Below are 26,139 nucleotides of genomic sequence, written 5' to 3'. Positions count from 1 at the left end.
AGGCCCGGCTGCTCCGCTCCCAGGTCGGCGGCGCCGCCGCCACCGCGCCGCGGGGGAGGGGCCTCCCCTCAGCAACGGCCCGCTGGCGGGAGGGGGGCGCCGCGCGTCAGCGTCACGTGGCCGGGGCAGGCGGGCGGGTGCGCGTGACGCAGCTTCCTCCGGCACCGGCGCGTCCGGCGTGACGCTGCACGGAGGGGCCGCGCGCCCCGCCCCGCCCGCCCTCGCTCGCTCCCGCGGCGCGCCGGGGGCGGGGCCAGCGGCCTGAGGCGCCCGCACCGGGGCTGAGGCGGCGGCCGGTCGAGAGCGGCTCTTCTCGGCTGTTCGTCTGCTGGGGTTCGGCGCCTTACCCGCTGGCCGGGGGCTGCGCTGTGCTGTGCTCGTCCGGGAGGGTCTGGGCTCGGCTCGGCTCTCGCCGCCAGGGGCAGGTCGGTGCCCGGGGCGGTGACTGCCAGTGGGAGGGGAGGCCGGCCGGCCCCGGGTAGCTGTGGCCGGCCCTGTGGTTTCCCCAGTGCCGATTCGGGACGCGCGGAGCGCTGGTGTCTCCCGCCGGGGCGGGACGCGCTCGTTTGCTGCTGCCGGTGCGCGCAGGGGCCGGTGCGCGCGGGGCCGGCCGGTTCTGGGGGAGCGGGCGCGGCTGTGCCCGGGCCTTGTGGTGCTCTGCGTACCTCGGCGGAACCCCGGCGGGTCCGCCGCCGTTCTCCACAGCTGGGGGCCGGCCCGGGGCAGCGTGCTGGGTAGGCCGGCCGCCCGGTTCCCCAGGGCAGGCTGCCGGGGCAGGGGGTCCCGGGGGGCTGCCCAGGTGATATGCCGCCTGCCGCAGGGCACAGCATGTCACACGGGCCTTGGGGTGACCTGCACCAAATACTCTGATCTAGAACAGAACAATCCTTTTGTCAGTCCTCTGAGGCGTTCTAGTCTTTATCTCTCGGTGGAGTCGTTCTCAACTCCCAAATCTCCAAAACAAAAAAAATCCAGGGTTTTTAAGATATTTGAGAAAACTGAAATAATTTTCAGCCTCTCTGGCTGAACATCTATCTTCCCTTTTCCTAGTTCCTGGTGAGAGTAAGCGTTCCCTTGTAAGGAAATGTGATGCTGTCTCTGGGAGGGAGTAACTTAATTAATCAGATTGCACGCTGAACATTATTTAGAAAATCAGAGACTTGAGTGTGGAGCGTAACAGGCTGTGGGTTTTTTTTAAGCAACATGCGTTTAAACTTTAAATATTTCTCCACGGCAGGTTCTTTTAAAGTATGTGCTGTTTAGGAAAAACATGTGAGGTTGCATCTTTGATAACTATTTAATTCCTTTTTTTTTTTAATGCTGTATTATCTATCTTGTGTGCTGAAAAGGGGGTATTGTGGAAAGGAGAGTTTATACGTGTTTATGTATAGTTGTATTAAAAATGCACAAATGCAGGTAGTTCTAAATTTGGTATCAGTTGAGGATAATACTGCTTGAATTTAGTTTTGGGGGAGATGATGATGTAGGTATAAAACACTAATGCTAAATGTTACCCACGAGAAAATTGGTTTCAAATCAAATGTGCATGTTGTGGGGAGAAGTGCATTTTACCATAAACCAAGGCTTTTTCCATAGGTAGACGGAACTTGTTTTATAGGTGATGCAAATAGTTCTTGTAGCTATAATTCAACTGTTTCCAAGGGTGGTATCTGATAGGTTAAGTTTTCTGAAATAAACTTCAACAAAAACTTCTCATGAATGAAGCAGGGGTCTAATTTTGCAGCCCTTGAGCCTTTTTAGCAAATTTAAATCTGATGTTGTTTGAACAGGAAGAAGTTCAGGATTTCTTTAAGTGCATGAAAACAGATGTAATAGTAAAAAGTGAACTGATCAAGAACTTATTTTATTTTTGGCAGGTACAGCTAAAAGCTGAAGCCATAATGCACCCGTGAGCGAGTAGTGCCAGTAATGTACATCAATGGCTTCTGTGCCAGTAATTCCAGACTCTTACAACCATGTGCTGGCAGAGTTTGAATGTTTGGATCCATTGCTTTCTGCACTCAGGTTGGATTCTAGTCGTCTGAAGGTGAGTTTGTGGTGGGGTTTTTTTGTGGGATGTTGGTTTTGTTTTTTTAAATTCTACTAATGACATTATTTGGTTTATTATCTGATTAACTCACAGGACTCATTCTTTTTGGGTGTGTGCATGCTAGCTTGTTGGGGGGGAACGCTTTGGGAAGAAGAAGCAGTGAAGACAAAGGATCCTATTACTCTATATGTGCATTTTCTGAATGCAGCTGTGGGGTAAATAATACAGACTTAGACGGTTGCTGTCTTACACTGTTTGCTTGAATCACAGAGCGTCCAATTCTAGTATCTCTGACTGTGCTGCCAGTGTTTCAGGAGGGGTACACACAGCTGGCCAACAATGAAGCCTTTAGAAAAAAATAATAATTTAAGAAAAAGATCCTGTTATTAGTACTTCCTGGCAGCTGCGTTATGCATTATGGTTTTTATTCTTTCAGTGCACGTGTATCGCTGTGTCGAAGAGATGGCTAGCTCTGGGCAGTTCGGGAGGAGGACTGAACCTTATACAGAAAGATGGTTGGAAGCAAAGACTCTTTCTCACTCATAAGGTAAGGGTAAAGAATCCTTTAAAAAAATTTCCAGGGAAAATGGGACTGCAGAAGAGAGATTGTTTCAGGTTGATTTTTTATTAAGAGTCAACAGGCGTTTACAGCTTGCTGAATTGTCCAAGTAAGGTGAAGTTTTGGACAGCTCCATTCGAAAAATGGTTGTGGTACTGGCGTGTATCCCCAGAGTGTGTGGTGTCATAGATTTCATGAGGTGTGAAAGAAATTGCTTGAGGGGGTCAGGCCTTTGTTTTTCAAATTCTTTTAACAGCAGCAACAAAGTCACCTGAATCTTTAAGAACTAGAAGAAAACTTTGAATATGAAGCCAGAGCAACTCCCGTGTAGATAACTACCAGTGTTTGAATGTCCACACTATGAGCTACCTGGATAAGCAAAGGGAAGATAGGCTGGCTTGCCTTTGTTGAAAGAGATCATGTAGCAGGGATTACTATTTTTACAGCCAGATGCTATTTCCTTTATTTCTCTTGATGTTGTCAGCTGCATCTTTTTAGAGTAAGCTCACTGTTTGTAAAAAAAAAAAAAAAAAAAACCCAAAAAAAACCAAAAAACAACCCACCCAACACACAAACAAAAAAACAACAAAAAAAACCCCCACCGAACAAACCACATCACAGTAAAGTGATAGCAGCTGTTGACGTGATTCTGGTTTATGTCTTAAAGATAAAAGTTGCATAGTGGTGAAGGCAGTACAAGAACAACTTTCACCTGCGCTTACTCCCATCCTTGCTTTCAGGAAGGTGCCATTTCCCGCGTTGCCTGTTGTTTGCATGATGAAGACTATGTTGCTGTTGCCACCAGGTGAGTGATGTACTCACAAACCTGAATGCTGGATAAATATTTTAAAGTAGCTTCAAAGTTTCAGATTTGAACATCTGCTGAGAACTTGGAGTTGGGCAAGGAATTAACCAGTAGAGGCCCCTACGGAATAATTGTCTGCACAGACAGTTTGTGCAAATTTTTTTTCTGGAATAATTGTTCCAGAATAAGTATCATTTCTGTAACAGAACATCTATGGGAAAGCTAATGCATATGATGTTATGACGATAAATGTGTTTCTGAGACCTTTCAGCATCAAAAGAAGTATCTTCATTAACTTACCAGAGTGAGATTGGTAGTTAATACCACTTAGGTTGTTCAAAATCCATTTAGATGCTTGTTTTTCTGCATCCTCACTGCAATTCCAGTAATTGAGAGCACCCTTCCGAACAAAACTACTGGTGCATCATAATGCAAGGAAGGACACATTCTTCTTCAGAATGAAGAACGTGAAACTTCTTGAAAGCATGCAACCTCAAACACAACCAACTCTGAAATGTACTACTTTGCTTAGATGTTCTGCTTCTTTGGAGCAATGCATCTTTATCACTGATAAAACATTAGAAAACTTACTCTCAAATTGTGTTTTCTTTTTTCAATTGTTGCAGCCAAGGTCTTGTAGTAGTCTGGGAGCTGAATCAGGAGCGTCGTGGGAAGCCAGAACGCATTTATGTTTCCTCTGAGCATAAGGGCAGAAAAATCACAGCTCTATGTTGGGATACAGCTGCCCTTCGTGTTTTTGTAGGAGATCATGTGGGAAAAGTATCAGCCATCAAGATTAACACATCGAAACAAGGGAAGGTAAAATGTCACATACTTTGTTTGAGATGAAGAGGTTCACAGGGGATGTGTGGAATCTTTTTCTTTAGTAAAGCAAAGCAGAGGAGGACTTGCCAGCTGATGAAGTTCTGGTAGCTTTGACTGCTGGGATGAAGAAACAGTCTCTTGAGACAACAATAGAAATCCTGATCTGAGAACCTCTCTCATCCCCTATTTTAGCTATTTTAGTAATGCACATAAAAATGCTTTCAAACATACAGAATTAAAAACTGGCTGAGCTTCTTCCTCTTGGAATTTACAAGTATCCAGGGCCAGGGTCTTGGTGGTTTGGAGCCTGTTGGAGTCCATAGGCTCCAACTGCAGGTTCAGCTGTGTGTTTTAGTCCTCAGCTGAGCTGTCAGTCTGAGAAAGGCAATCCCAGACTCTGGGTTTGCTTGGCTCTGTCTGGGTGCTCTCATTCTTAAAGTTAGTTCTTAGTTAAAATAAATGGTAGGTGTACATCAAGCTTTCATCCATTACATTTTGCGCAAAGGACACACGTGAAAATTATATCAGCCTGATTTCTAGTCCTTGAGTGTTCTTTAACTTTTTACCATTAGTAGGTTCTTTCCTTCTCTTTTTAACCTGTGAGAAGGAGCACAGCCTGGAAATAGGTGTCTTCCTCCAGGTCCTTTCTCACCCTTATGAAAGATTTTGACAGAAAATTGACTTTAAAGTAGCAAGACTATTGCATGTAAAGAAATATGTGGCTAATAGAAGCTCAGTCTATTATTTAATTTTAAATTCAGACAAAATATGTAAATATCTATAATGAAAAAAGAAAAAAAAATGAAAACCAGATGATGTTACAAGTACTTGACAAGGCATGGCCTTGGGAGAGAGAATAGACACCATAAATGTGTCAAGCTGGGACATAACAAGATAAGCTCATGGGACATAACAAGATAAGCTCAAGGAGAACCAAATGCTTAATGAGATCAAAAAGAAAATTACTCAAACTGTGTGTAAGCTGTCCTAATTAGTACACTAAAAGATCCACCCTGGAGCAAAGGAAGCCCCCTCCCCACAGAACAGGAGATGAAAGGGAAGAACACTGTGCCTTTAAATGGAGGAGGGGCTGGTAAGAACCAATGAGAAACATAATTGCAAACAATTGTTCAAAAGTGTCTAAAATATATTACCCTGTGTTAAGAGATGTGCTAGCTTTGTGGATTTACCATCTAGCACCCCTCATGCAATGATGCACGCAGCCATGCAATAAATAGATCTCTTGGCTTTGTGTGCGAGATGGGCTGTTTTTATACCAGGTAAGGAGCATTTGTGCGACAACAGAAAGAGCAAAAAATTCAACTGCGGAAAGAAAGGGAAAATGAGAGAAGGGCAAGGACCATGGAATATGTTTCTGCTCTGCCTGTTAAAGGAATTGGGCTGTAGAATCTCTCATCTAATGCATTGTCACATTCCTAACAAAGAAAACAGCTTTAAGCTGTCAAAAATGGTGACTGTCTGCTGGAAATTGGAGTGCAGTTCTCAGTAGTTTCTTATTCATAGGAAGTCCGTCTGTCTGTCACTTTGTTCTGCCACCCATGCAAACTGAGACATTTGCATAATAAATAGTATTTGGGTAGTTTGCTGCAGGGTAATAGAGAAAGTGAGTTTATGTAAACCACCTACATCAGATGGTTTAAAGTGGTGTAGTGTTTTTTGTATCAAGTAATCCCTCAGGTGTCTCTCCATAAAACTGTTTGCTGGCTGAAAGTACCCATGGGGAGAATTGAGAGGATTGACAAAAGTACAAAGCTTACAAAAGCAAGAGTAAACCCCCCTCTTAATATTACAGAAAACACACCCTTTTTATAAAGAAATGTCAGGATACTACAGGGATAAGATTTTTTTTTTTCTTAAATCTTCAACAATGGTTTTGTGAAAAGGAGGATTTAGTCTTCTATGCCTCTAAGCATTGAAACCTTGTTTTGTGAAAGAGAAGAAACCAACTGTTCTGTTTTATGCTCTGTATTCGTAGCATATATGAGTCTTTTCTTGATTTTGCAATCTTAAGTTAATGAAAGAATCTTTACTTTGAACTGATGACCAGTATGTTTTCTTTTTTTTCCTTTCTAACTGTAGGCTGCTGCTACTTTTGTGATGTTTCCTGTTCAGATTATAACCACTGTAGATTCTCGGGTTGTTCAGCTTGATTATTTGGATGGAAGACTGCTCATATCTTCACTTACACGCACTTATTTGTGTGACACCGAGAGGTAAGTTACGTTTTACTCATAAAATACTGGGCTTTACTGAGTCACACAGAGGTTTTTGAAGTGACGTCTGGAAATCATATAGTCCAATATTCCTGCTTGAAGGAGAGTTGTGTAGAGTAGATTGTGTGGGACTGCTTCCAGTTAGGTTCTGAGGATCTCCAAGGATGGAGACTCGACAAACTCTCTGGGCAACGTTTGCCAGTGGTTCACCACCCTCACAATAATAGAGCTTTTTGTTATGTTGAAATGGAATTTCCTGTATTTCCATTTGTGCCCATTGCTGCTTGTCCTTTCACTGGGCACCACTGGGAGTAGTCTGGCTCTCTCTTTTTACTCCCTCATCTGGTATTTATACATGTGGGATCGGATGGATTCCCTTCTGAGCCTTCTCTGTTCCAGGCTGACCAGCCCAGCTCTCTCAGCCTTTTACAGGACAGGTGCTGTGATCCCTTAGTCATTTTTGTGGCCTGTCGTTGGAGCTGCTCCAGTATGTCCCTGTCTGTCTCTTACTGGGGAGCCTGGGACTGGACCCAGCACCTAGATATCTTGCTAGTGCTGTGAAGAGGGGAAAGACCATCGCCTTTGACCTGCTGGCAGCACTTTTAATGCAGCCCACCCCCCCCCGGGCCCTTCTCTACAAAACTGCTTTCCAGCCAGTTGGCCTGTACTGGTGCCTGGGGTTGTTCCTCCCTCAGTGCAGGACTTCACGTTTATTGATGTCTGTTATCTAGCCCATGCTTCCTCAGTTTGTCTGTGAAGATGTTAGCAGGGGCGATGTCAAAAGCCTTACTGAAGTCAAGGTAAAGAATATCCACTGCTGTCATCTGTCAAGCTAGTCAGTCTGTGGTAGAGGGCTATTAACGTGCTTTCCCCTTCATAAATCCATGCTGACTATTCATAATGACAGTCTTATCTTTTAGGGGTTGGAAATGGTTTCTGGGATCACTTGCACAATCACCTTTCCCTTACCAAGTTATTTCTGCACCTCGTATTTTATAAACTTTATGCAGGCTTTATAATATGCGTTACAGATATTATTATTTTTAAGCACCAAGACCAACTGAGCAACTAGGATTTAGTATTTTTATTCTTCAAGAAAAGCATAAATTAATTAGAGCCTTTACTAATGCTGCCTTGAGTATGTTTTGGGTTTTTTTCCCCCACTAGAGAAAAGTTCTGGAAAATTGGTAATAAGGAGAGAGATGGAGAATTTGGAGCATGTTTCTTCCCTGTTGGAAAAAACAGTGGGAATCAGCAGCCATTAATATATTGTGCTCGTCCTGGCTCAAGGATGTGGGAGGTGAACTTTGACGGGGAAGTGCAAAGCACACATCAGTTCAAGCATCTGCTCTCATCACCGCCTCTCCCTGTTGTTTCTCTCAGGTAGAAGCATGAGTGTTATCTGTGATAAACTTGCTTGGGGCTTCTAGACTAGCTGAAAAGAACTGCATTAAGGCTGAGAAGATTAAATAAACTCCTAGTGCAGTCAAACGTTAATCCTAGCTGTCATCTTAATAAGTTTTCCTCTAATAACAGAAGCCAGTAGTTATCAAAAATGCCTTGCTTCTGTGGTATATCTGTGTGGCTGACAATGAATGCTGCTGTCATAAGACTCTATTTAAGCCAGCCTTGTATTTACGGGGTTAAGAATATTATGTTAATAAAGTGATATTATTGTAGTTATGCTTGTAATGGATAATAATTTATTTTACAGGCAGGATCCTCATTATACTAGTTCCAGCTGCGCTCCACAATCTTTATCTTTCCCCAAGCTACTGTATTTGACGTGAGTATTTGTCAGCGTAGCTTCCTGTTGATAAAGTAGACTTAAAAATAAAAAAGTTGTATATTCTCCTAATTTATATTACCAACTTCTTTTTGCCTAAGAGTTTTCCAAGTATCGTGCTAAACAGCTGTCTCACTTCTTGCTTGCTATAGTTAAGCCAGTGCCATCCCTGCATATTTACAGCAACTACCACAATTAACTGTTGCACCATTAACATCTGCTTTGCTTGCAGTGAGCACTGTGTGATGACCTGGACAGAAAGAGGCATATATATTTTTCTTCCACAAAGTGTTCAAGTCTTACTCTGGAGTGAAGTAAAAGGTAAACTTTTAAGAATCTTTGGTTTGTAATGTTGTCTGTTATGTTTGTCACTTCTGAAGCCCTTGCCTAACATGGAGGCTTTTCCAGCTCAATTTCTGGAGCTGGATTGCAGAACATTGATCAGAAAACCTTTTCCTTTTCATCTGCCAGGTATATCCTTGAATATTAACTCTCTCCCTGCCTTCTCCAGCCATCCTCTCTCTCCAGACTTGAATACATGCTTGAGAAACAAAACATTGTGTAGAGTGGATTGTAAAATATGGTAATCAAATAGTGAGAGGTAGTAACCTTCAATGTTAGTGGGGTAAAACCTGCACTATTCTTTTCTCATTTCTGTTTTTTCAGGTTTGTCATGTGTCCTGTGAAGGATAATCTAGCTGCTGAAAGCTTAAAACCCAGTTTTTTTCTAACACCTGTCTAAATAGGAGCTAGGGGATGTACTTATTTGACAGAAGAGCGAACCCTCATAAATGGTTTTGTGTGTATGGTTATAAGCATAGTCCTAGAATGGTTAGTCCTTGTCAGTCAGTCTTTCCTTTCCCCTTCTCTCCTCAGCTTTTGGCGTTAAGTTTCCAATGACTGTCACGGAGTGTTTGCATACAGCATAACTATTTCATTTGAAAATGGCTGAAAGGTCAAAACGTTTTTCTACCATCTAGCAAATGTTCTCCTACTGTTTCAAAGCGAACAATGATGTATTTCTCATCTTTATCAGTCTTTAGTTTTTCACGCTTGTTCAGAAGAAAAGGAAATTTCAGTAACTTGAGTGAACTTCTTGAATACTTTCCAGAAACACAACTCTGGAAAGTTTTGATACCTCATCCATACTTTATAGTTGTTAGATGCTAGCTTCGGTGGTTGTTTTCCCTGTTCTACTTCTGTTACAGCGTATTAGGCTTTTGCATGCATTTGCAGTCAGGTGGGAAAGAAGTTTTCACCTTCTTTCAGGAACAGAAAGGAATGTTGACTAATGATTTCAGTCTTTTAGATATTTCTGTGCATCTGGTTTTGCAGATATTCAGGATATTGCAGTTTACAAAAGTGAGTTGTTCTGTCTCCATACAAATGGAAAAGTTGGACACCTCTCCCTTCTGCTGGTAGACCGCTGCGTAGACCGTCTGATAAGAAGAGGGTTCTGGAGCCTTGCTGCCAGGGTCTGTTGCCTCTTCCAAAATTCAATTATTTCTTGCAGAGTAAGTAAATACCTCTTTGTAAGTGAGCAATGCAACTTCGCTGTTTCCTGTCCCCCTCCTTCCATTAAATTCCATGGGTTTCTGAGATTCATATTCTTGGGAGTTTTTAAGAAGTCTTCTAAACGTTATACTTCTAGGATTAAAATTAGCCTGCATATATGGTACCTTTTGCTTTTCACATGTGCGTTAGAAATAATAATGCTTCTGTTTCACTGTGTACTTTCAGGCAAGAAAAAATTTGTCTTTAGACAAGCTGGAGCACTTGAAGTCTCAGCTGGATGCCTCAACTCAGCAAGATCTCATGACACAACTGGAAGAACTAATTTCTAAGTTGGAACCTCTGGATTCTGCATGCAGCAGTAGAAGGAGCAGTATTTCATCTCATGTATGTGTACTGGCAGTGCCAAAAATGATACCTGCAGTTTTTATCTTTGAGGCTTAAAATCACCTCGTTGCACGCTTTGAAGATGAGACTTTAGTTTTACCATGTCCACTATGGCTGATAATGCTACTTGGTAAAATTAGGTGGGGTATAGAGACATAAAATACTACTACTTGCTTTCTTCAAGCTCTTGGACCTCTGCCTTTTTTCCGTACTTTTTTTGTGTCTAATGATTGAGATGTGGATAAAGGTTGATGTGAAGAAGGCTTTCTCCACAGATGTGTCGGTGTCTCAATATGCTTCAGTAAGGGTCATCTTGATTGCTACGGTAGTTTTATGTGGTGAAAACTGAACATCCGAATGCTCCGAAATAACCTAGCCCTGTTCAGAAAAAAATTTTCCACTCTATGAAGCTCAACCAGAAAGCTCTAAGGAAAGAAAAAACCCAAAGCATATTTCTAATACTCGTTTACATGTACAGCTGCTTGGTATTGTCTTGGCTTCCCAGCAGCTTTTCAAGAAAGGGGAAATATTTCGTAGTTAATGCAGTATCAGTTGCTGCTTTCACTCTAACAATGTTTAAAAAGTAAAAGTTAAAAAAACAAACTAATGTAAATTTCATCTTGATATGGTAGACAAGTATTTTCCTTAGGAGATGGGAAAGTAAACTACATAGACTGACCATGAGGAAAAGAATGTACATGTATCCTGGAACTAAATAGTTGTGCAGGGTCTGTGGTTAACCAGCAAAAAGAGTATGGACTCTTGGGTACAAAGGGGTGAAGCGACAGTCTCAGATGCAGGACTAAAGCAGAGATGGTTTTTATCTGGTACTAGGTACACCAGTTGTTCCACAGGCTGCTTTCCTAAAAGCAATTGCAGCATATACATCTTTATGAAGTCACTGGACTGCACATTTGCTGGTATCTGTGTACTTTTCTTTTCTGGATATCTCAAAAAATGCTGTTACATGAGTTTTTCCAGACAGTGAATTTTGGAGTGCTGTGAGGTTATTTGTATGGCTATGACTGTTTAGTTCATTGCAGGAAGTTTAACAAGGAAGTATAACTCATGCAACATCTAACTCCCCTCCCTTGTCTGACAGGAAAGCTTCAGTGTCTTAGACTCTGGAATATATCGTGTTATCAGTCGAAGAGGCAGTCAGTCAGATGAAGATTCATGTTCTCTCCACAGCCAAACTTTCTCAGAAGATGAGAGACTTAAAGAATTTCCTGCACACCAGGAAGACGAGCAAGTAGAACTTGGTAACGTGTCTTAATGAAAATATGTTGTTCAGATGCATTTTTTTTATATTTTTTCTACAAGAATTTGGTTGGGTTGGCTCAGTGCTCTTATTTTCCACTATCAAGTTACCCATGGTTAAGTCCTCTAATTTGATCAGTGGGAGCACAATCACCCCACCTTTGAGTCAAACTCCTTCTTGAAACATTGGAGTATTATGCTGGCTCTGCAGAAATTCAAGCTTAAAAGCAAACAAAACCCAGAGCAACAAAACAAAATGTCTGGAGGGCTTTTACCAAGCTAGGACTTGACTCAAGCCCCCCCCCCGCCCCCATGTGCAATTCTGTATTAATGCTAGGATTCTCTCAGCTGATGATGCCAGTTAATTGAGCTTCAAATGAGATTTGTTTGCTGCTGCTGTACTTCCAGTAATACCTTTTCTAGGAAAGATTTTCCTAGTCTTGATTCTGGCTTTATATGTCTTCAGCAACAACCAGTAGGCTTATGATGTGTTTTCAACTTTCTTGCAGGGTTTCATTCTCTTACGCGTATATACATTAGCACGGGGATGATAGAACTGTTAACAACTAACACTGAGGTCATCCAGGGAACCTTTTTATTTCCTAACAAATATCTGTCACTGGATGAAAGCTTAAGTGAGACGATAATAGGTCTTGTTCTCTGCACTGGTTGGGATCGGGAAGGGATGCAGAAATCCAGGATGATGAGAAGCTGGCTTAGTTCCAGGTATGGTAGAGAGGCTTTCCAGTAGAAAGGCTGCTTTTTAGCTTTTGCATAGACTAGATGTCTGTTGAGGATGGAGAGAATTTTGATGCTTTGGAGAAAACCACAGTGGGGAAGAAGAGTCTAGGAATTAGTATTTGCTCCCCTATTTAGTAGGACAGCGCTACTGATGACTAAGCCACATGCTGTTTGTAGCACCTAATGTTTATATGTGCGTCTTTACCTACGTCACCATAAAAACAAGAAGTGAGCAGACTTGGAAGGAAGTGTATCATTTCCAATATTAAAACTCTGAAGTGAAGGGAAGTAGGTTTTGAATGTCAGAAGATAAAAAAGTTCTATCTGTTCAACAAGAGATAACCAATTTACTGATTATTTCAAAATAGAGAAGTTCTAGATGTTTCTTGAAGCATGTGTACTTAACTTGGTATTTAAGAGAAATGGACTTTGTGTTTCCCTGCTCACATTCGTAAGATGTCATAAGTTTTTTAGGTTTCTAATCTGCGTAATGAACAAAAGCAGCCTTATTTACAAGCAATCATAAAATCAGTTGTGACCTTTAGGCACTATCTAGAGAGACTGTGGATTCTGAGTGTAGGGTTTCTGTAACAGCACAGCATCTTTTCCTCTCAACAGTGCAGATAGTGCTGACTTGCAAAATGCAGTGATCCTTACTTGAAAGGATTCTTTTTTCTTATTTACGTCACTTAAAGATACAGTATGCATTTGTACCTGGAAATGATTACTCAAAACACATTGTAGATAGTTAGGGATATAAGAGTGAAAAGGAAATAGTCACTGTCTCTGTATTTCCTGTGATTCTTATCAGAAGCCAGTTCAATTATACTTTTAAGTTCATTCAAATAAAAGGGTGATTTATGCCTTAACCATGGTTTATATGTTTCTGTATCTTCATGTGTGCTTTAGACTTCAGGAAATCATGCAATATAAAATGATGTATGCCACAGTACTTAATTTTCCTAGATGTTTAAGTAACTGTCAGTGGATTAAATCAAGGGGTTTGGCCCCTAAATGGACTGTGAGTCTACTTTTAGAAGATGGTGATCAACAACTGTATGAAAACTATTTGCCTTGTTACAGAGCCAAAAGACTATGAGCAAAGCAGAATTATTAGGTTCAAAGTCAGTAAGGAAATGGCCCTTGAAACCAAGTGGCACTTCCTTGGCTCCCCACATTCTTGAAAACTGAGCAGAAAAATATTGCTTGCAGGCTATCCATTAATGAATTAGTGACTTAGAGTTTGTTTCACTGTTCCATTTTTGCCAGGCCACTGTTTCATGACTCTTTATTTCAATTCCATTTGTTAGACAACGTATCTCATGCATCTGTGACGGTTGAGGCTGACCGGAATGAGACATTTCTCCCATTCAGTATTCCTTTGTCATTTCGTTCCCCATCTCCTCTCGTCTCTCTCCAAGCTGTCAAAGAAAGGTAAAAGTTGCAGCAGGTTCATTCATCCATTACGTCTTTCCCTTTCCTGTCCTCTGAATTTGTAGCATTGTCTGGTTTAGTTCATACTCTGTGCTGCAAAAACGTAACATCTGAACTGAAATGCTGGAGATTCAGTTAGGTTTGCTAGGCAATTTAAAGCTTCCATCTTGACTCTAATGAAGACACGAAGAGCTGCTGTTAACTTCAGTGGAGCCAAGACTTCTGCCTCAGTTTTTAAGTGGCTAAGAATGCTTAACATTTGCCCTGTAAGCTGCAGTTGTGGTTTGTATTCAAAGCAAACTGCCTGAATATTGTTTTGGAATCATGTTTTTCTGGTCCTTAGATTTCTGAAGAATGAGTGAAGGCTTCCTATGTTGCTTGGGAACAGACATTAGAATATTCAAAGCATGCTAGATATTGTTAAAAAACACTTGCAAAGTGTACAGTGTGGTCTGCCATCTCCCCACACACACCTTCCAGTTGAATGTAATCAATTCCCCAAGTGTTTATGGAATCATGGTAGCTTATACCTGCTGCAAGTAAATACGGTCCATTTTATGCAGAAATCAAATTGCTATTTTAAAACTCCCTTTGAAAACAGGGACACACAAACACAAATGTAAAGGAATGGTGTTAAATACTTGAAAATTTGGAAAAAATTGTGTATGTTAGTTTCTTGTCTATAATGTTGCTGGCCCATAACAATGGTCTGAAAAATTGTGTAGCCTTCCCTTGATCACTTTGGTATGTGAATAATGTCCTGCCACAAAAAATTGTAGCTGATATCATGAATAACCCTCAGAATTACATGCAACGTTTTGAATTATTTATAAACAATAAGGAGTTTTTAGGACTTTGCTAGTAATAAGTGTTACTTGAAAATTTAGTTCTCATTATTAGTAGAATTTGCTGCATTAAATTTATAATTAAATAAAATACTATCATATTTACAGTTAACTTTTAAAAGCTTACCTTTAATCCTTCCATACATCAAAGTCCAATTGTTTTGCTACATTTGAATCTTTTCTCTCTTCTGCCGCAACTTTCAACTTCTGCTTCAACCTCGGTATAGTAAAAGATGCTATGTTCTCTGGAGAGCGAGTAAAAGGGTTGCTTTTTTCTTTTTTTCATGATGCTTTCAAACTAGTTCTTGGCCAGAAAGCAAAAAGCTGATTTTCTTTTCAACTCCTGCTGACATGGCTTTCTTGATGGCAGTGGTAGAAATAATTGGGGTTTGGTATGTTCACTGGGTTTTCTCTTCTGTAAAGTATCTGAAGGGATAGAGACTGATGAAATGAAAAGGACATTTTTAATGAACTTTGTAATCTGAAGAATTAATTTGGAGTATTGTAAAATCATTTTTTCCCACCAGGGAAGGACATAATTTCCTAATTATGCATTCTGGTTTTAAGCTTTAAAATGCAGTGTAGCCAGCCTGCATTTATTTGCCTACAAATACTTGTCAAAATCTAAGTGTTAATGTTAGTGTGTGATCCTGTTACTCCAGCAGCAAAAAACCCAAGTCTTAAAGGCTTCAGGTTTTTATTCTGTACTGAAAGTATGGACCATGACTGAAGTATGAATTTTGAGCAGCTGCTTAGTGAGTTTTGCTCTGATTGGCCATTGCTGCTTTCATGCTTTTCTCAAAAGTTCTTCAGATTATGGAGTTTTCAGAAATCATGGCTTGAATGGAAAGGAAGTACTAGATTTGTTCAGTTTTTAACTTCTAACCTTAAACGTTTGAACTTCTGACTCCTAGTGTTTCCAGCTTTGTACGCAAAACTACTGAAAAGATTGGCACACTTCATATAAGTCCTGATACTAGAGGGAGGCAAGAAGTAAAGGATGATGAGCAGCTGCAGGAGTTGACTGTTAACCTGGCAGCATCTCCCCAGGAAGAAAAAGAGTGAGTGCAAAATCATATTTTCTTAGCAATTGCGTTTGCTGAATGTTCTGAGGATAACAACCTAAAGAAAAATGACTGTTTCAAGTGGAATGAGGAGCTCAGCATTAGTTTTTTTCCAGCTGTCTTCATTACTATGGTGAGTGTCACTGGTTCTCCCTGACTCCTACCCTAAAAGCTGATTAGGCAATGAGCAATTCTGGGTGGTGGAGCATGCAGTCTCCACAGCTCTGTAATGCCTGAAGAGCAAGGATGTAGCGTGTTCCACAGGTCTCACATAGTGTGTCTGCGATGCTCCCTATAGTTATGGATAGGACCCCAACAGTTCACTTCCTTGCTTGCTGAGTAAACACTATTATCTCCCTAAAAACATTGTTTTATTTTTTTTGCTTTTGGGTTGTGTGGGTTACGTGTGCCTGGGGGGGGTGGGTTGTTTGTTTTTTTATTAATAGGAGCAATAAAACATGGAACAACTTCAATGGTTGTCCATTTACTACAGAGGTAAGTTATTTCATATTCCAGTGTCTTGCATATTTTTTTCCCAGTACCTGCAGAAATCTACTGTAGTTGGAGTAGAAGCCATTATAAAAGGTCACAAAATAGTACTACTGGTTGCTCTTCATGCCCAGTTAATCTATAATTTCTGCTGAACTGTTCCTTCTTTAGAAATGAAAGCTTTGTATTTTTTTTAAATAAAGGAATTGATGTTGTTTCCTCACAGATTTGAGGAAATTTGTGAGGAAATCTGCATGTAAACTAAAGGTAATACCGCAGATAAGGCTAAAATGAATGTTTTTTTCTAGGTTAGAACCACACAGCTGCCAGCTTCCACAGGAAGACCATCTAGGAGATCTCAAGGCTGCAACAGCAGAAGCTGTGTAAGCAGGGAAACTTTTTAGTGTATAGATTATTGGGCTTTGGTAGAAAAAATTATATTTATTGTTATTATTATTCTTTATGTACATGTAAAAGCAATGCTCTGAATATCTACTAACATGATCTGAAAAGGATCTCGTCTGGTTAATGATTTGATTCCCATATTTAAAACCAAGCAAAATCAACTAAAAGCTTATTTAGGTACTTTAGCATTACCCTTTTGTCCTAATTACAGGCATAGTTTTAAAACAAAGTAACACACACCCACCCACCCTAAAACTACCTAACAAATAAAATTCCATTCTGAAAGTAATCTTGGGGAACTCTGATTGTACTAAGATCAAATGTAGACAGCATTAGTAGTCTAAATTCCATTTACGCTCAAAACCACAAAAACCAGCCTGACCGTAAGTCAAGTTCAGGAGTATACTTCTGAGTTACACAAGACATACATAATACTTCTCTTGTGGCATCTTATAACTCTTAAGCAACTTTGCTAAGTTCTTTTTTTATGCTGCAGAGCCAAACTCCAGGATCCCCTGGTTTTGTTAGAACCACCGTGTATGAGGAGGGTTTTACGGGAATGGCTAGTCCATCTAGAAGAAAAGTTTGGCAGCAAAGAGCCTTCAGCTTCCCCTATTAAGAAAAGCAAGACTGTGTGCGCTGAAGAACAGGGGGCAGTCCTGGAGGAAAACCTACAATTGGATCCAACTGATGAAGACTCAGTAGACAAAGAACAGAGTAGTATCGTGGAAGACTGCACTAAAAAGGAAAATACTGATGAAACCTGTGAAAGCAAAACCACATGTGAAAATAGTACTGATTTGAAGGGACCTTTGGACTGCGGCTTTCAAGTGTCTTCTCCATGTGTCATAGAAGTGGATGTTCAGAAAGATCTCGTTGAATTGACAACACTGTGTTTTGAGCTGTGTGTCTTTACTTGTGGAAATGGTGATGCTGAGGAAAGCTCTGATGGAAGTCTGCCACTAGCAGCTTCATGGACCTTGGCTTGTAGGTTTATGCGAAGCTACTTCTTTCTTTTGGATTTAAAAAGACTAAAGCAGTGTATTATAACCATGTATGCAACCAGTCCTAATGTGTGGGAAACGTACATTGCAGGACTAAAAGGTAACTAATGAAAAATTTATTACTAGTAAACTGAAAGTAAGATTGGGGAAAAAAAAGGAAAAAAACTTGAAGACACTCAGTTTTGTGTCTGCAAATTCTGCTTCTGCAGGTGTAGTGTGGGAGGAGGAGGATGGTTGGTGTCTGGGAGGTTTTGTTCCGTTTTTGGGTGAGTTGGTTGGTTTTCCCACAAAGGCTAATTCAGGAAGAACTGCTGGCTCCTTGGAGAGACTGTTCCTCCCGTCCCCCCAGCTTTGCAATTCTGATCCTTTGATTTGTATGGAGTTTGATTGAACACTGTAGTGATTACAGACCAGATCTATTTAAAAAAGTATATATTACTTCAGAGAGCAAAAGCATCATAATTGGAATCGTATGTGTATAGAAACAAGGCAAAAGCTATTCAGTATTTGCACTGGAAACAGAAGATTTGACTTGTAGAGAAATGTGGTTAATGTGAAACAAAACTGAATGGTGGTTCCATGCAAATGACTGACTTGTGATCACTTCAGACTTCCTTTTTCCACAGAAAACCTTTTTGATCTTTTTGGTGCCTCTTTAGCCTTACTGAACTAAAGCTTCCCAATTATGTTGGAGAACAGAACTTCATCTGTTCTATGCGTTCAGCTTCTGCTTTATGCATTTCTTTTTAAGAATGAATTAAAGTCTTAGCATTGGCTTGGTGTCAACAGAGAGTAGTCAAACAACAGAATCTTGCTTTGAGCGTTGGTATATGGTATTTGGGGTTTTGGGGATCTGTTTGGATTTTGAATCTTACTTGAAATTTGGGAATCGCTCATTTGGATTCTAAGAGCCTTAGAAGTGAAATATATGCGTTCCTAGTTTGTCCTCAGTTGGACAGCACTTGGGCCTGTAGGTTAGTACTCACATTTCATCAGGATCGATGTTTGTGTTGAATTCTGCATTCTGTGAAGTCAGTGCCCAAGCTGAAGGTTTTATTTATTAATAGAAGCAAATTGTAATATATGAAAACTGATGCAGATCTGCACTGTATTCAGCAAACCGTATCTCCTGCAGTGGGCTATCTTTTTTTCACAAGAGGAAAAATCACCTCCTCAGAAGTGTAAAGAAAAGGAGAATAGATCAAGAATATTATTCCATGCCTTAGCTGTATCATTTTATAACTGTAATTTGCTGTAAGTACAGATTAGTGATGCTGACGTCTATGAAATGAGAAGTAGGATCTGTTCACTTGTCACTACTGTTAGCTACAGAGTTCCATGAAATTAGTGGTAACTCTTGTCCTTACACTTAACAACAGCTGTCTGTGTGTGTTAAAAGAAATAATTGCTCCTATCTTGTAACTTACGTGATGATTTATTTTTAGAACTAACTTGTCACAGTCCAGTGGCTTTAGCAATGGAAAGTGAAGATATGTTGAAAATACTGAAACAGCTGCATGACCTGGGGCCTTGGGATGATAGCCCGCTGTTACTGGTACATGCTCAAAGGTTTGTAGCCTAGTCCTTGGTTTTTTCTCTTCAGTGTTGTTAACTTGCTAGCAGGACTTGGTTCACTTAATGTTTCATGAAGCTTTCTGAGAATCTTGTAAAGAGATCACCTTTCAGTACTCTCTTGAACTTGCAAGAGATCTTGGAAAAAAGGTAGTTTTTGATACTGAAAACAGTTTTTATCCTCTCTTTCCAGGCTTTATGAAAAATTTGGGGAAACAGCCCTTCGGCCCTTGATCAAGTTCCACCCCTCTATTTTGCCCTCTGATATCAAACAGCTTTGCAGGAATGATCCAGCTCACTTTTTAGCATATTTAGATAGTCTGGTGAAATCAAAGCCAGAGGATAAAAGGTAAAGAGAATATAGGCTCTCTTTTATCTGTCTGCTTTCTTCAATGTGTAGCTGTGCGCAGATTTTTTTGTTTTGGCTTTTGCGGGCTTTTTGTACTGTTTCTGTATCTATCCGCTTGGTGTTCTTTAGCATTAAGTTCCAACTCAGTCTCCCTGTTTTAGCTGGTCTCAGACTGGATTTTTTTTGTTAGATGCTAGTTTTAGAAGGGTTTTTCGAATTAATACTTTAAGTGGAACTGACTATTTTTGTTGCTGTGCCTGCAGTTCGGTATACCAAGGTTAGATAACTTCAAAAAAAAACAAAAAAACAAAAAAAAAAAAAACCAAAAAACACCAAAAAAACCCTGTGAGAACCCAGCCTGCAAACTTGACAGTTTTATGTGATCCTTCAGTTTCTAGAAACAGAAATCATTCTAGGCTTTTCCATATTTAATTTTAAGTCTTTTTTTTTTTTTTTTTTTCCTTTCGTCCACACACCATCTCTGCTTCTCCATGTGTGGTATATTTAAAACTGGTAGGTTTTTCTCTGTGTGTTTCATTTTCTAGGTCATCTCTCCTTAGATCTCTTCTGCAGCCTGAATCTGTACGACTGGATTGGTTGTGTTTGGCAGTTTCTCATGACGCACCACAAAGAGCAAATACTGTGGATGCAGAAGGAAATCCCAGGTGAAGTAGGGTTCACCCAAAATCCTGAGTGCAGCAAAAAGCTTTAACGGGTTTGTTAGGCTTTTGGGTTACATTTTGTGTGACAGTTGGGATGTCACTGAGTCCTTGGTGCATTTTGCATATTGCAGAGTTCAGCAGAAGCAATCAAACGGTTAAGTAACTTAATCTATAGTGCTTTCCAGAGTGATGGCTCTACTGAGACTGCACACAGTGTTTCATTTGTTTTTCCTTCTCTTGTTTCATAAGCCTTTCCTGTTGAAGAAGTTCTGAAGAAAATCACTGGTGCTTTAAAACTGAATTTCTCATCTTCTAGGCCACGATCGCATTTGTTTACTTGGGGCTACAGCCAGCTCATTTTGCTTTTGATTAAACTCCCAGCTGATTTTGTTACAAAAGAGAAGATGGCTGACATATGTAAATCACACGGGTAAGAAGAAAACTTGGTGGTTCTTGGTTAGTAGGTATTCTGACCCCAAAAGGATGCAAGTGAAAATGACCCATCTGCTGCTTACTTGGACAGGCTTTATTTTAAAACCTTTACTGTTTTGAGGATGAGTATTGAGTGTCTGATGTAATGTACCAAGTACCCATTTTGATTAAGGGGTATTCCCTGTGTCCCCATTCCGCAGTGATTTCTGTCATTCAAGAAATTCAGTTGCTTCTGATCGTTTAAATGAATATTTAATTATTGTTGACTTTAGTTTAGACTGAGTATTTGATTCCTGGAAATCTTTACTCTTTCATTCTAGATTTTGGCCTGGGTATCTTTTTCTCTGTCTGGAGCTGGATAGAAGAGCAGAAGCCTTTACTAATATTGCTCATTTGGATGATTTGAGCCTGTTGAATGGAGAAGATGGTTAGTGAGTCTTAAGCTGTGTAAACATGTTTCTGTAATACAGGAGCTGCCCTTAGTATATACTGATTTGTCCGAAGTTGAGTTGAACTTCTATTTTTAAGTCTTTTGGTAGCACTAACTGTGTGCAGTGCAGCACATTTGAAACAATAAAAGGGGGTTAGGTTCTTGTATCTTCACATTGTGCTTTGTGAAATCTGTTGTGCTAGAAGGTGCTTAAAAATTCAAGAATGTAGATTTGTTTAAGAGTTGGGAGTAAAAGCTAAACTTTGTGTGCAGGCAGGCTAGCTATTCCTCTACCTGCAACACCTACAAAGTTACAATGAGCAAAGCATTGTATCGTATGGCAGAACTTAGAATTCCTAGTAGCCCTAAGAAGGACAGAATTCTTTCTCTCTTTACTTAATCCAAAGCCTTAAATAGTGAACTGTTGTGAAGCTTTGTGTAGTTCACCACCAAATTTTTACACTGAGTCCGTCATAGCAGTACACTTCTATATACAATTTGCTTGTTGATGCTTGGTTTTCTTAAATCTCCACAGAGGAAACCAGAATAGCTAGCTTCCCTTTTAAGTACAGATCTATTTGAAATAGTAGGCTTAGAATAATCCTTGTTTTACAGATAATGTAACAAACTCATTTTACATCTAGGTTCCATTCCAGAGACCATAGAAGAATGGAAGTTTCTTCTGCATCTTGCACAAAAACACAGCACAGCTTTCCACCACCATGACTCACAGAATGGGAATGCTGTCAGCAATGGTAGTCTGAGCTGCCCAGATTGCATCACTGTGGAAAACGTAGCACTCTTACTGGCCAAGGCTATTGGCCCAAATCGTGCCTTGCCTCTCCTGCAGGAGTGTGGCTTGATGCTAGAATTGTCTGAGAGGTTTACTGGTGTCTGCGAGATACTGAGAATTGCTGAGAAAAGGCAAAGGTAAGATGGAACCTCAACAGGAGATCCACGGTATTCATTTTGGATCTTCTTGGTACTTTAAACTTTCTTTTCAGTTCATAAAAAGAAAAAGTACTTCACACTTTTACCTCAGGTTTTAAACTCAACTAAAAGCTCTTCTGTTATTTAAGAGCTATGTATTGTGCAATATATGCATTATTTAAAAATGGAAAGTGAGGAAACAGGAAATGATACATTAATGGTGTATGTGAAGGAGATTCTCTGAAGGAGATAATGTATCTTGCTGAGTCCTGCACAAACTCTGATCTCTCCTATCCCTTCCAGAGGAGGCATGCGTTGTAATGTCATGATATTACTTCTGAAATACAATATCATTTTTGACAAACTTTTCTTTAAAAATCAAACCTAAGTTCTGTTGTTCTTTCTATTGTTAGCTTTTTCTACTGTTTGACTTTTTTTTTTTTTTTTTTTTTTCCTCCCCCCCCCCCTCCCCTTTGCTTTAATTACAGAGCACTGATTCAGTCCATGTTGGAAAGGTGTGACCGGTTTTTGTGGTCTCAGCAAGCATAGAAAACAACTTGGAAAACCCTGGGAACATTTTTTACTATAATGTTTGTATATTAAAGTGCCTCTCAAACATAACAGACTCTTAAAGAAATGAACTGTCTAAAAGTTCAGTTATATTAAGCCAGTCTCTATCTGGCAGGTATCTGACCAGGAACTGTTGACAGTTCTTCCTTGTTCCTTTGGAGATGAGTTTTGAACTGTAGAACTTAAATCCAAACAATCCAGTACTTATCTGGATGTTAAGCTGATACATATCTGAAGTGAAAATTCCTGAATTTATTTTCCAAGTCAATATGACTTAAATGTTAAGGGTGTGAGCCCCCAGGTATTAAATTATGGTATATAAGATGTTTTGTTTGTTGCACACATAAGAAGCCATTCCTCAGAAATATCTAAGCCTGTACTTGTTTAGTTTTCCTGTAAATAACATCAACTTTTTCAAATTACTGTAGAAGTGCTTTGTACGATACCTTTTATTTTCTCTCTTAAATTACATCACCTGGTCTTGCACATATGAAATGCATTAATCAAGCCAAGTCTTAAAATGGGAGGGAAATACTTTCAAGAGTGGATTAATGGTTAAGAAGGCTGATAACAGTTGTTGTTACATGAACTCACTGTTAAACTGTAAGTGTGGTACTTCTAAATTGCCATGACTATAGATATCAGTTGTAATATTTCAACAAACCTTCAGAACAGTGGGAATCCTATAATCACAGAATTGCTTAGTTGGGAAAAGACCTCTTAAGTTCATTGAGTCCAACCATAAACCTACCACTGCCAAGCCCACCACTAAACCATATCACCAAGCGCCACGTCTACGCAGCTTTTAAATACCTCCAGGGACAGTGACTCCACCACCTCCCCGGGCAGCCTGTGCTAGGGCTTGACCACCCTTTCAGTGAGGAAATTTTTCCCAATATCCAACCTAAACCTGCCCTGGTGCCACTTGAGGCCATTTCCTCTTGTCCTGTCGCTCGTTACCTGGGAAGAGAGACCGACCCCGCCTGTCCACAGCCTCCTGTCAGGGAGCTGTAGAGAGCGATCGTCTGCCCCGAGCCTCCTTTTCTCCAGGCTGAACACCCCGGTTCCCTCAGCCGCTCCTCACAAGACCTGCCCTCCAGACCCCTCACCAGCTCCGTTGCCCGTCTCTGGACGCGCTCCAGCACCTCAGTGTCTGTCTTGCAGTGAGGGGCCCAGACCTGAACCCAGGATTCGAGGTGCGGCCTCACCAGCGCTGAGCACAGGGGCACGGTCACTGCCCTGGTCCTGCTGGCCACGCTATTACTGTTACAAGCCAGGATACTGTTGGCCACCATGGCCACCTGGGCACACTGCTGGCTCATGTTCAGCCGGCCACCAGCCAGCACCCCCAGGTCCTTTCCCACCAGGCAGCTTCCCAGCCACTCTGCCCCAAGCCTGGAGCGCTGTGTGGGGTTGCTGTGACCCAAGTTCAGGATCCAGCACTTCTCCTGGCTGAACCTCATACAATTGGCCTCAGCCCAGCCTGCCCAGACCCCTCTGCAGAGCCTGCCTGCCTCCAGCAGATCAACACATCCCCCAACTTGGTGCTGCAAAGGTACCGAGGGAGCACTCGATCCCCTCGCCCAGATCATCGATCAAGGCATTAAGCAGGACCGGCCCCAGCACCGAGCCCTGGGGACACCGCTTGTGCCCGGTGCCAGCGGGGTGTAACTCCATTCCCTGCCGTGCCTTGGGCTGGGCCAGCCAGCTGGTTACCCAGCAAAACAAACACCCCTCCAAGCCATAAGCAGTCAGTTTCTCCAGAATGCTGTGGGAAACAGTTGTCTGCGAAACGCTTTACTAAAGTTCAGGTAAACTGGTAATTAATTCCACAAGGAATTTTGACATTGTGGAAGGGGAGGAGGGCTGCATGTCTTATTTTAATAATCTTTTTTTTTTTTTTTTTTAATAGCTGAAGGTTTAGAGAGGTGTTTTTAGATGGATGCTGTCAAGGAAGAAGTCCCTTTAAGTATCTGCTAGAATATGAAGATTGATAAAATCACTTGGATTTTATCTCTCATTACAGAACTATGCTTCGTACCGGTGCTCTTCCTGCATGTAATGTTTTTGAACAAGTTTCTTTTTAGGCTTCTTAGTTTCAGCCCTCTTCACTGTCAGACACTCACGTTTTTAGTAGAAGGTCACAGCATCTGGTCAGTATTTGATTTTCACAAATATTATTTAAAGAAAAAATTAACACATGCATTGAAACTAAATTTTATGAAAATCTGTAATTTTATCATTAAATTACTTGAAAATATTTCTTTATATAGCATCTTTTTATGTAGTCTTTGCAGCTTTGCGCTGCAAAATAATGCTTTTTGGCAAAATAGGACTTAATACAGCTTTCAGACTTTTGAGGGGTGCAGTCTGACTCTACATCTCAATTGCAAGAAAGACTTTATCGTGGAGTGTTGGTTATTTCACTAGAGGAAATGAAGTTACAGGGAGACAATTAACGGTAGGCTTTCATCTGTTAATAGTGTCACTTGTGAAACAGCTAATACAGTAGTACGTCTAAAAAAGAAAATGTTAAATCCTTTTTAGGGTTTAGACCTTGACATCAGAAACACCCCAAGGCCTTACAGTAAAACTTGGAATAGGAGCCAGGCTGCTGCAGCGTGTGATGAGGTTACACGAATGCCGTGGCGCTGGTGCCTGTTCTCTTGCCTGCCCAGTGACATGCTGCTACCTCAGTGGCTGTTGCATTTAACTAACTCCATTTTGTACAGTGTGTCAGTGTAGTATAGCTTCAGCTGAGCACTTGTGTTGCCCATTTTAGAGGAAGTTGGCTGACTTTCCAGGGATGTACCTGCCTTATATCTGTATGTAACAGTTCCATTTTATACGCTCTGTGTATTTTGTGTACGCAACAGTGTCTGTCTTGCTTCAGTGGGACTTTTGTATGCTTGGTTAACTTTGACTGAGGTCTGGTTCTGTTTTGGTTTGGGGTTTTTTTTGCAATAAATCATAACTTTCCATTCAGAGTTGTTGGGTTTTTTTTTAATTTTGTGTTGGAACAGTTACGTAGCTAACATAATGGGAAGTGTTTGTTCAAATTTGGTGTCTAAAGTGAGCTTGTGTTGATGGTTTCAATTCATTTGGCTGTCAATAAAGAGTAAGAATTTACTCTTTGAAGACTTGGAAAATCAGTTTCTTGTTCTTGATCTGTGTGTTTTCATTTCGTATGGGTAAGGTGAAGGGACTGTGAAAAGAAATGGTGTCCTGTTCAGAAGTCACAGCTGTACAGAGCAACGCTCTCATCCTAAAGCTACAGCCCCTACCAGCTCCTGTCAGCCAGCTCAGCGTGCACTGCTAATACTTTAAGCCAACCAGTGCTGAAGCAGATGAGCTGTGGCTCATCTTTGGTTTTGGTGACTGCTGGAAAGGGAAAAGCAGAGGTGAATAAAGGGGGCTCTGCCCGGAGCAACTTTAAATGGAAGCTGTGGTGGTGGTGGTTGGGTGGCTTTTCCAAAAAATATATATAAAAGCTTCATCCCTGCCTCAACTATTTAACTGTTAAAATCGTAATAAAAACCTATGGGGAAAGCAATGTTATTTAAAATAAATATTTGCATATGCAGTCTGTTTCTTGAAGAGGGGCCAAGTTTGCAGTCATTCTACGCGTCTATAAGCCTGAGGCCAATGCTAGTAAATATTCCATATACCAGCATGGCAAAACTCCTGAGGTGAACTATTGCTTGTGTAAACTTAGATAAGGTGCTGTTGCTTCCCAGAGTAAGGAATTACTGGATCTATTATTGTGCCTAAGCTGGGAATTCACCTCATCCCCT

The 26,139-nt window shown here is 40.9% G+C and overlaps 1 protein-coding gene across 2 annotated transcripts; it reads left to right on the top strand.

Moving 5' to 3' along the window:
• Window positions 1-269: 269 nt before the first annotated feature.
• HPS5 (HPS5 biogenesis of lysosomal organelles complex 2 subunit 2) lies at window positions 270-25,243 on the top strand. 2 transcript variants are annotated; one of them, XM_080405494.1, is made up of 23 exons: window positions 271-425; window positions 1,878-2,047; window positions 2,487-2,597; window positions 3,350-3,414; window positions 4,041-4,233; window positions 6,340-6,473; window positions 7,641-7,856; window positions 8,188-8,259; window positions 8,492-8,580; window positions 9,595-9,773; window positions 10,000-10,158; window positions 11,261-11,420; window positions 13,470-13,593; window positions 15,353-15,499; window positions 16,300-16,374; window positions 16,893-17,500; window positions 18,846-18,969; window positions 19,166-19,321; window positions 19,867-19,986; window positions 20,300-20,413; window positions 20,736-20,842; window positions 21,490-21,775; window positions 22,264-25,243. In XM_080405494.1, exons 2-23 carry the CDS (start codon window positions 1,940-1,942, stop codon window positions 22,322-22,324), a joined length of 3,408 nt encoding a protein of 1,135 aa, XP_080261620.1. In that variant the 5' UTR covers window positions 271-425; window positions 1,878-1,939; the 3' UTR covers window positions 22,325-25,243. The 2 variants fall into 2 exon arrangements, with proteins under 2 accessions (XP_080261621.1, XP_080261620.1); XM_080405495.1 differs by lacking the exons at window positions 20,736-20,842; window positions 21,490-21,775; window positions 22,264-25,243 and having other exon boundaries at window positions 270-425; window positions 20,233-20,365.
• Window positions 25,244-26,139: the final 896 nt, after the last annotated feature.

The sequence above is a fragment of the Falco punctatus genome, assembly GCF_963210335.1.
Source record: "Falco punctatus genome assembly, chromosome: 10".
Classification (NCBI taxonomy): domain Eukaryota; kingdom Metazoa; phylum Chordata; class Aves; order Falconiformes; family Falconidae; genus Falco; species Falco punctatus.
This window is presented reverse-complemented; position numbering and strand designations above follow the sequence as displayed.